The following is a 14,752-nucleotide window of genomic DNA, read 5'->3' on the forward strand; positions in this document are numbered from 1 at the left end:
ATCCTTGTTGATTTTAAACATGTTTTGTATAATAAATTGCTAGCACCGTGCCTTGTCCATGCCTCCACTAGGCTGAAAAAGCCACATAGCATGGACTCTTTTGGTGTGAATACAGAGTGCTGCACACATCCCCTATGCTACAGACATTACCAGTTGTATAATCCTTAACACTACTGGAAGGCTCCTGTAAAGGATCGGGAAGGAAGGGAAAGGATGAGAGAATATTTAATGTTTAAAACAAGTCTTAATATACTGCCATTCAACACAGTATTGTAAACCGCTTTGATGGGTATCAAATAAATAGTTATAGAAAAGAAAAAGCATACAATAGAAATCATTGTGTATGATGGAACTTGTTACAAAGAGAAAAAAAAAGTGACAAAAAAAGAAAATAAATCACTATCAGGAGCAACCAACTGCCCCAACCACTGCCTCAAACATCACAGTAAAATTGATCAATCGTTCGACTCTTGAGTTTTATTTAGTCACAGTTTGCTTTCTCAATCAAATAAAGTTTGGACTCCAAACCCAAAGCCTATGGCAGTCCATTTCAAATGGTGGGTACCAAGGGGAAAAAAATGCTGAATGACATGCATCTTTGAGGCGAGAAGCTATGGTGAAGGCATTGTTAGGAGATTTCCAGACACGAAAGGGAGTGACCTATTTGGACTACAGCAAGTTAAATTATTTACCAGGTATTCCAACGCTCCTTGATAGTATGTCCTGTGAGACCCAGCGTTTGATTAGAACAGGCATTGCGTGATCATATTTGCAAGCTTCATAAAGCAATCTGACTGCTGTATTTTACATAAATTTGTAGACTCTTCAAGGATGCCTGGTACAGAGCTGATATACAGGATTAAAGCAATGGCCTTTCTGTCTGAAACCTTAAGATCTTAATTTTGTACTAAGGATTCCAAAGCTGTCAAACACACTGAAGCTAGAACTAAAAAGAAAAAAACAAAAACATACATTTCTGAAGGCAAGAGCTCAGCAGTCTTATGTTTTTACTGTAAAATATTCGTAGCAGAAATAAATAGGAAAGTTTTTTTTGTGTTACATTTAAGACAGTTTTGCATATCCCCCAAAATCAGTCGACATAAAAACGACAAAAAGCAGTCTGCTAGAAAAATCAATTGTTCAGTAGAGTGCACTGTCCTTACCTTGCAGTTTCTTTATTATTTTTTCCTGGGATGTGATATTATTCAGTAGAAAGGTCTGTAATGAAACAAAAAAAAGAGGGAGAATACAGGATCAATGAGCTGCAGAGTTCTGTTCATTATTATAAAAAGAAATCCATGAGAAGAGCAGCACTGCATTCAGGTCTCCAAAGCATACATCCTCCCACACCAGCAAGAGAAAGTCTAGTGACTGCAAGAGCCCTATACTACAACCATGTCACCAGCACATCTAGGTCAGCCTACTTACATGGAGAAATTAGGACTTACCTGATAATTTTCTTTCCATTAGTTCTTCACATTATTCCAGGACAAGTGGGTAGTTATGTCCATCGACCAGCAGGTGGAGATAGAAAAGACAGAACTGAGCACCACTACATAGCTCCCTGCTGGCAGCTCAGCTCCTCAGTATCAGTCCTCAAGCACGGAAGAGATATGCCCAATCAGGAGCATGGTCAGCAACCAACATATCCAGCCCCAAGAAGCATTCAAAGACAAGGCCCCTGGAAAACAGGATACAAGACAGTGCATAGAGCCACCAATGAGGGCGTCGAACCACGGGAGGGCTCCTGGAATAGTGTGAAGAACTAATGGAAAGAAAATTATCAGGCAAGTCCTAATTTCTCCTTCCATTATGTTCATTCCCACTATTCCAGGATGAGTGAGATGTTCAAAAGCTATCCCTACGAGGGTGGGAAGCCGAACCTGCCACATGCAGAACCGACACTCCAAATGCAGCCGCTGCCTGTGTGGCCCCCGCTATACCGTCATGCTTACTGTATCCTGTATTCCAGAGAAGCCCACCTCTCTGCCCTACAAAAATCCATCAGAGAAGACAACGAAGCCTCTGCCCAAGACAGTGTGCTTTCCAACCCGAGGAGAATAGCCTCCCAGAATACAGGCAGAGACCACGGCCACCTTCACCCACCGGGCAAAGGAAGTCTTGGATGCCAAGAGACCCAACTGCTGTTTACCAAACTGCCCAAAAGGTCTATACGAAAGGCAGAAGACATTGAGAGCCTCGAAAAAACGCAAGAGAGCCCTGCGAGAGGCATATAGCCAACTACATAAAAAACAAAAAGCACTCGGGCAAGAAGGACAAAACTGCCCGAAACAAGACCCCCGCCTCAAGCGCCTCAATAGCACAGAGTTCTATGTGAGAACTGTCAGGATCACCTAGCGACAGGGCACAAACAGAGTGCTACAACACCCGAAGGACCAGCATAAAATCCCATTCGGAAAAGGCACTTGAAGGGCAGCGTAAGCAACCCACATCTCTCTAAAAACGAATCACAACCAGACGAGCCGCTAAAGAAGAGGTCTGCCAACGACCCTGAAAGCAAGCCAGGGCTGCCACTGGAACCCACAAGGATCCCAGCGCTAGCCCTTGATACTCCCTCCTGCAAAAATGCCAGGAAATGGCCCAGGGAGGACGCAAATAATTGGCCGGTGCCGAGGAAGAAGAGCCTGCAGTAGAGAAGCCACAACTGAATCCATTAATCCTTCTTCCTCAGCCGAGCCCTCTCAAGGGCCATGCCGAAAGACCAAAAGGGAGAAGAATCCTCCATGACCACCAGGCCCTGACAAAAAAAACCTTGAAACTGAGGGAATTGCAGTAGCTCCCCCAACTAGGAGCTTCATGAGATCTGCATAGCACTGGAGCCATGTCCAGGCTGGAGACAGGAGCACTGTATCCCGAAGGATGCCACTCTCCCCCACTCCCGGCCTAACTTCGGCATGGGGGAAGGTGCACGGGAGTCCCTCGCTCAGACACAAATACAGCAGGGCGTCTAGACCCTGAGAGTCCTCTTCCCTGCGACGGCCGAAGAACCATGACATAGGAATAGGCCAAGTAAACTAAGCCTCATCAACAAAATCACCAGTTGTAACGCTTGACCGACAGCTCCCACTCACTGGAAGACGGAGCATGCCTGCTAAGAAGGTCGGTCCTCATGTGAGGAACCCCTCAAACAGCTGAAAGGCACAACAGGTGTCTCTGCCCCGGCCAAAAACCAACTGGGCTCCCAAGCCAGCCGACTGCTAGGAGTCCCCCCCCCCCCCCCTTAGCTAGTAGAAGAGACCAGAGCCATAGCAATGTCCGAACAGGCCCACACCAAAGCATTCCCAACAACAGGGCAAAAGGCTCCAGAGCTTAACGCACCACTCACAGCTCCAGAGGAAAGGGGCCAATGTGTCTCTACCGGAGACCAAGAGTCTTGTGCCAGAGGACCCCAGCAAAGGGCCCCCAGCCCACGAAACTGTCCTCCGTAGACCTCACTTCCCAAGACAGGAGCAGGGAGGGCCTCCCTAGGGTCAACGACTGGGGAAGCTGCAACCGCTTCAGCTCTGTCTGACCGCCAGGGGCAAAGAAGCCGGAAGCTGTAATCCTTTGCAACCGGAGACAAGTGGCTGAACATGGCCCTATAAATTGGCCACATCAGAGTGTAAGGTACCACTTCCAGGGCCGCTGCCACAGAACCAAGGACCTGCACGAAATCCCAGGTTGGAAGCTGGGAACGAAGACGGAGCAAAGAATCCGATGCGGTAACTTAAAGTGCTGCCCTCTGTGACAAACACTCAAGCTCACAGGGAAACCAAAAGAACACCTAAACCAGAAAGGAAAACAAAACAGGAGGTGAACCATTGTTGAAGGGGCCTCCACACAGGCTTGACAAGAGGAGGCCCGGATTAGCCAGCTGTCCAAGTGCAAGAGGAAATTAAACCTCTGTCTCTGCAGAAAGACCACTACGCGCACGACCTAGGAAAAAGGTCCCCGGGCCCGAGGGGAGGCCAAATGACCAGGACCAGAACTGAAAAAGAACTGCAGAAGCAGCCCGCAGAGGGGAAGGTAAATACACCTCCCTGGTCTCAAGAGCAGAGAGAACTCTCGCTCCTAGTGGATGGGAACACAGACCTCAGGGTCACCATCCAAAAACCGACACCGGTGGACCCCTTGAGATCCAGATTGGATTGCACTGCTCCTGTCTTCCTGGGAACTCCAAAATAGGAGGGGAACCAACCAGACCGCACTCGGCGGGAGGGACAGAAACAATGGCCCGAAGGGCCAGAAGCACCTCAACTGAGCTTCTGCCCTGAGCTGCCAGAGGCCCCCCTGACAAGAAGACTGTAAGAAGACAGGAGCTACCGACTGGGAGAACTCCAACTGGAAGCCAACACCCAGAATAACCTGCGCCAGAGCTGCAGAAAATGTAGACCACAAGTCCTGAAAGGCCTGAAGCGGTCCTCTGTAGGCCCGGACGGACCAGCCGGCCTGGCTACATTGGGATTGCCGGGAGACAGCAGCCATGCACTCTGAGTGCCCTGCCGACTCTCCGTCCCCCGGCAGAAAGATTGCCGGGCCTGAGACTGAGCCCTCTGGTCAAAGGTCTGACGACCAGACCTACACATGGAGCAGTCACGAAAAAGGGGCCCCTGCCAAGTCCGCAAGGTGAGCAGAGCGACAAGGAGCATCTTCTGGAAGATGCTGGGGCCCATTCACCCAGCTCCTGAACCAAATTGCTGAGGCCATTCCCAAAGAGAAATGTGCCTAAAAGGGGTAACCCAACCACGCAGGCCTTGGAAGTGGCAACCGCCACCCACACCCGCAGCCAGAACTGATGCCTCACAGACAGCGTCAATGACATACCTGTGGCTGAACCACTAAGAATGACACACTCAGTGGTCATCAGACAGGCTAAGCTCGCATCCATCCAGGCAGCCCGGGGACTGCCAATGCCACTGTAAACAGGCCTGTGCCACCAAAGGGCCAAAAATAGAAGCCTGCAGCTCCAAAACCGTCACCTCAAGGTGCACTGCAAAGCCCATTTCAGCTTCTTATCTAGCAGATCCCTTAAGGCAAGGCCGCCAACCACTGGGAGGGAAGTACTGAAGGTGACTGCAGACACAGAGCCCAACTTAGGTACAGGAATATCTCCTCCTTCTGGCACCAGAAATAAAAGAACGAGCCACGGTCCTCCCAAACTGTAGGCCCGTGTCAGACGCACTCCACACTGCAGCAAGCAGAACTCGAATGCCCAGGTGAATGGGGGAAACACCCTGAAGGGCCCCTGAGGCCCTTCATAAGGCTAGCCGCCTAAATACCTTCCGAAAACTCCCCAAGGGACAACGGCAATTGCCTCTGAAATCAGGGGAGCCGCCTCCTAGCAGCCCAACTGCAGCAAAATCCGAGACTAAGTCTCCACGGGGCAGCAGTCGCAATCCCCTGGGAACGGCTGGGAGACCCCCTTCTCCTCTCTCTCTCGCCGGAGCTGCCAGGCCCGCTGGAGAAGAGGCTCCTAGTCCCAGCCCAAGGCTTGGTGGAACAGATGAAGGGATGGCCCTGACCCGGCCCCCCCCCCCCCGCAAAGGGACCCCCACCAACACAGCCAGCTGCCGAAAAACAAAATGGCCACCATTCCCGCCTCCTTCTGAGGCGAAGCACCGAGGCCCTGCATCGGGGACCGGAGTCGAAAGAAAAGCGCTGCTGTAACCGAGAGCGCCCTGTATGTGCGAACCCTGAATCAGCTCCTCCACTCGGAAACTGGACTGCACACCGTGCAGCGGTCCAAGGAGGAACACCGCCCACTGCTCCTAGCAGCCCGATGAAAGGCAGCAGGTCGCGCTGTAAACGGGGGCTACCATGGCCAGGGACTGCCACTGCACGGGAAAACATGTGGCGCACTGCGCTACCCACCCGCTTTATTTTATAGAATCAGGAGATTAGGCAGTGTCTTAGGAGGAATCACAGTCTGATTGTATCAGCCAAAGACCTCAAGGAACAGTAGTGAGATTTGCACCAGACTCCCCTGGTTCTCACTCCACTGATCCAATCACTAAAACTGCTCCTCCACTTCCTCCATGTTTTTTTTTGTAGCACCGACAAGCAGTGCACCCATCGATGTCCCAATGCCTGAAGCACAGCAAAAAGGACCCACCACCCTGGGTCCAGTCACCCCCCCTGCCACAGCACGGCAGCAGCACCGGCCTGCCAGACTCACTGTGTTGCCTGCGACTCCTCATCTTCTGAGCAGGCTCTCACACAGAGGAAAAAATAGGGAAAAGACGCAGAACATCCCAGGGGGAAGGCATGACAGGGACCCAGCACCACCAGGTATGTCTGCTCAACTGCTCACTCTGCTCAACTGGGAACCAGTTGACCAACTGGACCAGGAGCAAGGCCTCATAATCAGAGACAGAGGAAGTCTGTCCATCCACCTGCTGGAGATAGAAAATACTAAGGAGCTGAGCAGCTAGCAGGGAGCTATGTAGTGGTGCTCAGTTCTGTATTTTCTATCTCCACCTGCTGGTCGATGGACATAACTACTCACTCGTCCTGGAATAGTGGGAATGATCGTAATGGAAAGATCTGTTTCCCCTCAGATTCCTTGCCTCAAATACCCCAAATGTCTCACCAGTAGTCACATGTAGAGAATGACACGGGGACAAAGTTTGTCCCTGCCCCATCCCCGCAGGTTCTGTCTGTCCCCACCCTGTCCCTGCAGGACCTGTCTCCGTCCAAGCCCCCTTTCCCATGAGCTCTGTCCTCATCTGCAGAAGTCTCAAACAATTATGATTTTATTTAAATCTTTTTATTAAAATATTAAAAAAGGAATATGCTGTGCAACTGTTGTGTATAAATTATAAATAGAAGAAAATATCAATGAGCAGCTATAATAACCCTCCTCATCACCACCCTCTACCCTTTCCAACCCCAACAATAGCTGATTTCTACTACCCCAAGGAATCCTAATCCACCCTGTTAAAATGTCCAGTGGTACAAAATACAACCCGTTCTGTATTCCCTAGAGGGGAGAAATTATGCCCTATCAAGTACTGTTACGATTTTTTAATCTGTGGATGAATAAGAAGTCATCAACAATCTCAGGATTCAGTCTAGCTCTCCTGTCTTCCACAACAGAAAATGTCTCCTTAGAAGATGTGCTGGTAGCAATATGTACAGGATCCCCATGCAAATTTTGCTAGTTGTGGCCAGCATGTTTTTCCAAAACATCAAAATATTGTTTGCTGCATCACTCAAACATAAACAACAGTCCAGTTCATTAACAGGCTTCAAAATAGAAAATGACATGGGGACAAAGTTTGTCCCTGTCCACATCCCGTCCCCGTGGGATCTGTCCTTCCCTATCCCCGTCCCTGTGTCATTCTCTAAGTCACATGGAACTTCAGCATATTTGCCATTTTTGCCAATTAACTTTGCCCTAATATGATAATCATTAGCACTCCATAGCTCTATTCTTGTTTATGGGTTTTGTTCTGGTTTTTTTTTTAATAGACCTGCCCAAGAAGGCCAACTATTAAATCTAAATGCCCTGCTTTGGCATCTATTGTGATGTGCTGCAGGTTTAGTAGAGCCTGAGAATTGTGTGTGAGTGTGTGAGATGGGAGGAAGAAAGAGGAATGAGGGATGAATGTCAACAGCATTCCTTATGGTCATTCATTACACATGCAAGTGGGTCACATTTTAATACTCCATATTTAGCAATGGACATCACAGAAAACTGCAAAAGCCTGTACCAAGAGCTAGATGGCTGGCACCAAATTCTGGGCAAGTAAAAACCTTTTCCAAATCATGAGAAAATATCCTGACCCATTTGGAAAGGAGCTCCATGGACTATAAAACTGGGCTATTCAAACGCACCATCAGTGGCGTAGCTATGAGGGGCCTTGGGGGGGCCTAGGCCCCCCAAACTGGGTCCAGGGCCCCTGGTTTGGCTGGCGGCGGGTCCCCAGTGCCCCCTCCAGCTGAAGCCTTTCTCCAGTGCTGCTCTCTGTGCATTGCCTGCTCTGCTTCCTCTCACGTTGTATGCAAGCTTGGGACTTGTTTTTTCACCTTCCCTCTTCTTCCTCCCAAACCCAGGGAACTAAGGTGCGTCTGTCAGACACTGGCTAGATATGAATCTCAGGTCTGCGCAATAAAATGGCTTAATGCAACTGTCAAGGAATAAGACTAGTTGGGAAAGTATGAAAACTTGATCATAAAGCCTCCTCACCCTTAAAGAAAGAAAAAAAAAAAAAACGACAAATTTAGAAGAGTATAAAGATGAGAATGCAAAGGAGGATGGGAGAGGGGTAGAAGAGCACAAAAGATGTAGAAAGTTACACAGGAACAGAAATCCAACCCATTCCCACTGAAATTTACCCATTCCCACAAGAATTCAACCCGTTCCCAAAAGAATTTAATGGTACCTTAAAAAAAAAAAAGCCACAGCACTGCATGTAAGGAAGGAACAGAGGTTGGAACTTGGAACAGAGGTTGGAACTTGGAACATTCTGGTGTGCATACGTAAGACTCATCTCTGATTCACTGGCATTGTGTGCCGAGAGGTTGCCACATGCATGTGCCAATAGGTCAGGTGACCTCTGATGCTCATGCCTGGGTCAGAGCTGAGGCACGCACATCAGCCCAGGAGAAGAGAGAATTAATGGAAGACTTTCTGCATCCGCACTGTTAAAGCAAGAAGGATGAGGAAGTGGCACTCAAAGAACCTGGTAGGCGAGAGGCTGGTGCAGGTGCAGCTTACACTGCCATGGGAACCCTGCAGGAACTGCTTCCATCCCTGTGGGAATCCCACAGCCCTGGAGGGGATTCCCGCAAACGCCATTCCCGCAAAGAAGGAACAAGGCTGCCCATCAGAGAGAGAGGGAGACATCTTAAAGCAGGTTCTGTTAATGGCGCTAAAAAACTGCGCAAAGTAAAGCAAGTGGGGAAAGCAAGTAGAGCTTCAGATGGAGCAGGTCTGTAAATTTTTCACGGAGACTTAATGTGCTTAATCCAGGATTTATTTTGTACACGTCAAGGAATTCCTTATATAAGAATGTGGGACACTATCAAAAGGATCTCTTAGTCAATCCATGCTGTACTGAGATTTCTGCTTCCCTTACCACTAGCCATGATGGTTTTACTCCGCCTTAACTGCCCTTTGGTTCCCCTTTTATTGACCTTCTATTCTACTGCTATGTTACTGGATTATGTATTTTATCGGCATCTATTCCAGTAAACAAGTTATTGGTCTGTAATTTTTGGATGTGTTATTTGGATCTCCCTTTGGAAGGGGAAGTGTTATTTATTGCCCACTGTAGTTTTAAGTCGGGCTGCCTGATCAATTCATTTCTGCAGTTTGACAGATCTTGGTGGAGATATGTTAACTGTTAGAGCCAAAAACCAGTCACTCCATCTGGGCCAAGGCTTTTCCAAACTGCTCTCTAACTTTCTTTGTCACTTCAGACCAGGGCTTTTTTTGCGGGGGTACTGAGTACCGGCACCTCCATTGTCTGCTAAAATTGACCCATGGTCCCCAAGTTTTAATGAAAGAACTCAGGCTCTACACACCAATTCTGTCTTATCACAGATTCTGTGACTGGTTGCAGGGGGCTTGGCTGCTGTGGGGTGGGTCCATCAGTGATCGCCCCACCGCTGAAGAGTGGCTTAGCATTTGAGTACCGGCACTTTTTTCGCTAGAAAAAATGCACTGCTTCAGACCGTCCCTAGCTTTGATGTTTGCTTCTTTCAAACTCTCCTGCATTTTGGGTAGCCATACACAGTCCATGTGTACATTTCTTGAGGTTGTTTCAGCTTTAGTTAGTGCTATTTTCACTGTACTGATATACTTTCCCAATTTCCTGTGGAATTGTTCTGAGTTCTCTCTAAATAATTATGTTAGCTCCCTTTTCTGTTTCCTTCATTTCTCTGCTGTTTTTGTGCTTCTGCTGCATTCAATTCATTACTGGAGCATATAAATCTAAGATCTTGTATTAATGCAGCATGTTTCAATTTGATGTTTTGGATATCTCATTACCTTTGAAACACCCATCAGAGACACCTCTGCATTCAGTGATTTTATGTTTTCCCATCAGTACGTGTTTTTTTCCCCCAATGGTATTCTCCCTCTCTCTTCTAGCCATGTGTCCTTGTGGGTAGGATTTTCTCAGTATAGTTGATTACTGTATCTGATCAATGACAACAGATGTTTCTATTAGGCAAAAGGCCACAATCGTTATGTTAAACCTCACCTGAAATAAAAGAGCACAAGTAACCTTTCCTTGAACTCCAGCACACACATTAAATCTTTATACAGCCTGAAAGATCCACTGACTGCTCCTTCATGGCTCCACACTTCTCCTGCCTCTCTCTTGCCCAGATGATCAAAAGCCCTGCGCTGTTCCAAACAGCACCCTAAAAATAGCACCGGGACAGCGCAGGGCTTTTCTGCATCGATGATCAAAGATAATGCATGCAAATCTAAGCAGCGCTATTATCTTTGATAATCATGTTTAAAGTGCGGGAGAATTGTGCCGAGCATGCGCTCAGCACAATCCTCCCGCACTTGTTTGACAGGTCTGGGCTGTCAAAAGCCCAAACCTGTCAAACAGCCTGCCCCGAGGCCCGAACGAGGCCCCCCCCCCCAAACCCCCAGAAAACGTTGTGGCGGCCGCCGGCCAAACCCTCTCCCACCCTCCCACCCACCGACGGGGAGGGGGGGGGGGCTGGAGGATCGGTGGGTCTCCAGCCCCCGAAACCCCCAGAAATCGTTGATTGGCCTCCTCCGGCCAAAGGATCTCTCACTGTGATCCATCGACGAGGGGGGGGTGGGGGCTGGAGGTCCACCGGACCTCCAGCCCACCCCAAATCCTCCTCCCAGCGTTGTCCTTAGATTCCCTGGTGGTCCGTGGTGTGCTGTGGTGTCGTGACACTCCCCCTGGCCCCCTCCCGGCCCCCCTACCTTTTGCTGGAGGAGGGACGCAGCCTGCTTGCCTCCCTCCTCTTCCAGTCAGTCGACGCCCAAAATGGCGGCACCCAGCCCCGCCAATTGCATCCTGGGATGCGCTGGCCAAGCTTCAGACCATGTAAGGGAATCGCTCCCTTACATGGTCTGTAGCCCCGCCCAGTGCATCCCAGGATGCAGTGGGCGATGCTGGGCGCCGCCATTTTGGGCGTCGACTGACTGGAAGAGGAGGGAGGCAGGCAGGCTGCGTCCCTCCTCCAACAAAAGGTAGGGGGGCCGGCATGACACCACAGCACACCACGGACCACCAGGGAATCTAAGGACAACGCTAGAGGGAGGATTTGGGGTGGGCTGGAGGTCCACCGGACCTCCAGCCCCCCCCCCCCCCCCCCATCGATGGATCACAGTGAGAGATCCTTTGGCCGGAGGCGGCCAATCAACGATTTCTGGGGGTTTCGAGGACTGGAGACCCACCGGATCTCCAGCCCTCCGTGAACATGGGGGGGGGGATCGTCGGGGGGACCGGAGGTCCACCGGACCTCCAGCCCCCCCGTTCGCGTTTGCCTTGGGGGGGAAAGGGGGCCTGCCAGCATGCAACTGCATGCTGGACAGGGCTCACCATTCCTCCCCAATGATCCACAAAATCTAACGCCAGCTCGGAGCTGGCGTTGATTTTGCTGCGGACAGCGACCCAATCTTTGGCACGCTGGTCGCTGATCATTGGGGATGAATGCGTTAAGCGCCAATTAGCATGCATTTGCAAGCTAATTGCGCTAGAAGCCCTATTTAGCATGCATTTGCATGCTACTTGCGCTGAGAGCCCGCGAGTGCGCTTGTTTCAGGCGCTCGAGGGCTCTGATCATGGGTCGGCTGCAAACTCTGGCGCTAGTATGGCGTTAACAGCCTCTAGCGCCGGAGTTTGCTTTTGATCATGACCCCCTCTGTGCCTGGCCTATCACTGGCCCACCCCATTTTTTTCTCACTGTGATTCCTATTCTGTCCTACATTCTTATCACCCCATCTAAGTGATCGGCTGGTTGCAATTACATTTTTCACTTCTGTCCAAATCTCCCTTTCTCTGTGTCTTTCTGCGTCATTGTTCAGTTCTTTTACAATGTCCTTATTCAGATACATTTTTTTTCTAAACCTGTCCTATTCAGAGATCTTCAATTTAGATCGGTTGCCTTTTGCAACTTTTCCTTTTCCTAACATTTTTTGGAAAGCTTTTGGTGTACCCTCTAATCAAATACAGATCGGTGGCAGTACATTATCTCCTGTTTATTTTGGAAGTCCACCGGTTTTTAGTCCTCTTAACTTTTTCATTAGTTTCTATGGTTTATCTCCTGCTGCTGAGGGTCCATGAGCAAGTTCATCAAGGCCTGCTGCTGCACCAGAAATACTTCTGAAGGTTTCGCACTACTGCTACCACCCTCTTTATTTGTGACATTTATATCCCACATTATCCCAAACAAGTTTGAGTTCAATGTGGCTTACAACAAACAGTATAGGATACATAACAAAGAAAGTAAATTGTTGTAAGAATCCAATTTTACAATACAGTATCATAAACATACTGGGATAGCTATGGATGTTTAACATTTAGAAAATCTATTACGAATGAAAAATTGTACATGAAGCAAAGAGAAGGTTAATGGTAAATAGAGTAATAACCAATTCAGGTAATAATTAGTTGTTTGAGATATGGTTGTTCTTTGTGAGGGTTTGTTTGAATAGGAACGATTTGAGGATTTTGCGGAAACTAGTATATTACTGTATATTTCTTATTTTGGGTGGCGAGTTCCACTATTTGATTCCTAAGTAAATGAAGTCTGCAGAATGGACAGTTTTGTAGATCACTTTTTTGCAATTTTGGGAGGTGTAGTCTGAGATAAGTCTTTAAGGCCTAGTGCACAAGCTATAGGTGGGTACCTTCCTGTGTGTCCTGTGGCTAGTACATATTTTCTCTCACACTATATTTCTACTACAGTGTTGCCTTGCTCAGATTTGGTAAAAATTTTATACAACAGGGTTATTACATAAAGTATATGATAAGACTCAGGTAAATTAAATGTTCTTCCCGAGATACACAGCAATTCTGTTTTGCTACTGAATTTCTCTGCATGAATGGGGGGGGGGGGGGGGGGGGGGGGGAAGAGGTGATACTCTCACCAGGAAAAGGAAGGGATAGTTTGAATGGAACAGTCTTCATGCTTTTTTGTTAGAGTGGGTCAATATTTTTAATCTACAGCTGCTGGAACTGCCTCTCCCATGGGACAATTCCTGGCAGGATACTGTGTCTTTGGAGCTCCTTAGTCTAATCTAGCCCACTTACAAACTTGATTTTATTTTTCTTGAGGTTTCTCTCTTAACGTCAGATTGGTTTCATTCTGTTAAATTCAGTGAATATTCTGCCTTTAAGCTGAGATTTTTGAGCATGGAAAGAACATAGCAAGTCTTCTCTAATAAAATAAGAGTATAAGAATATAAGAATAGCCATACTGGGTCAGACCAATGGTCCATCTAGCCCAGTATCCTGCTTCCAAAAGTGGCCAGTCCAGGTCAAAGAACCTGGCAGAAACCCAATTAGTAGCAACATTTCATGCTACAAATCCCGGGGCAAGCAGTGGCTTCTCCCATGTCCATCTCAATAACAAACTATGGACTTTTCCTCCAGGAAATTTGTCCAACCCTTTTTTAAAACCAGACACACTAACCAGTATTACTGCTGTAATTGTCTATTGCTTATGTTTGACTTATTCTTTCTGTACACCGCCTTGAGAGAATTCCTTCAAAAAGGCAATAAATAAATCACTACCTGATGTTAAATATGTTTTCTTTGAACTAGATCAGTTGGAAAGATTGTTGTTAGATAGGGAAGTTAAATAATATTATTATATTATCATGGGTGGTGTGTAGTAATATCGTCTTAAATATTCTCCAGATATGTTGCGACTAGTCTTAAACTACTTGTTTATTTTCTAGATTAATTGTTCTTGTCCCTTTCTCATGATGTGGGCAGCAGTATTGGTTTCTTGAAACAGTGTTTCAGATGTACTTGTTGAAAATTATTAATAAAGAAAACAAAAACAATGGAGAAGTGGCCCGAGGACTAGGACTACTGCAGAGCAGGGGCGTAGCCAGACCTTATGGTGGGGGGGAGGGGGGCCAGAGCCCGAGGTTGGGGGCACATTTTTTTTTTTATTAAATTTCTTTATTAAATTTTCAAGTTTACAAGATAGACACTTATAAATCGGTAACCCAGCAGTATAATTACAGAGATTGCATTATTCCTGATATACAAAAGAAAATATTCACAACTTCACTTAATTTGCATTCTCAAGAAATATTTTAAAACAATAAGAAAATATAAATTGCTTTCTTAGACTACAATCGTGAGTGGGGGGAGGAGAAAACTATTTAAGGAGAAATAAGGCATTGTTACAAATGTAAATGGCCTGGCTCAAAAAAAAAAAAACCCCTATTTATTATATTATTACTTAATACACCACAAACTCTATCTGGTCAATTTCTTGCTATCTATAAATGCTTTAAGCTGGTCTGGCTCAAAGAAGATGTATTTATTTCCCAGATATTTAATACAGCATTTGCATGGATAAGATAACATAAATGTAACGCCCATTGTTTTAATCTCCTCTCTATAAACTAGAAAAGCTTTCCTACGATCTTGTGTAGACCTTATCACATCTGGAAAAATCCAGATTTTTTGTCCGCAAAAAGTTCTATTTGAATTCTTAAAATAGAGTCTGAGTAGCGCCTTCGCATCTTGCTCGAAGACGAATGATACCAAAAGCGTCCTTCGGGTAGGCACTT

The 14,752-nt window shown here is 47.3% G+C and overlaps 1 protein-coding gene across 5 annotated transcripts in view; it reads right to left on the bottom strand.

Moving 5' to 3' along the window:
• Positions 1-14,752, bottom strand: part of GOLM1 (golgi membrane protein 1) — a 175,835-nt gene that overhangs the window by 100,094 nt on the left and 60,989 nt on the right. For all 5 annotated transcript variants that reach the window (XM_030193680.1, XM_030193681.1, XM_030193677.1 and 2 more), the window contains exon 4: positions 1,164-1,218. In XM_030193680.1, coding sequence (XP_030049540.1) covers positions 1,164-1,218 — 55 coding nt within the window. The remainder of the gene's footprint in view (positions 1-1,163; positions 1,219-14,752) is intronic.

This window comes from Microcaecilia unicolor, chromosome 2, assembly GCF_901765095.1.
Source record: "Microcaecilia unicolor chromosome 2, aMicUni1.1, whole genome shotgun sequence".
Taxonomy (NCBI): Eukaryota; Metazoa; Chordata; class Amphibia; order Gymnophiona; family Siphonopidae; genus Microcaecilia; species Microcaecilia unicolor.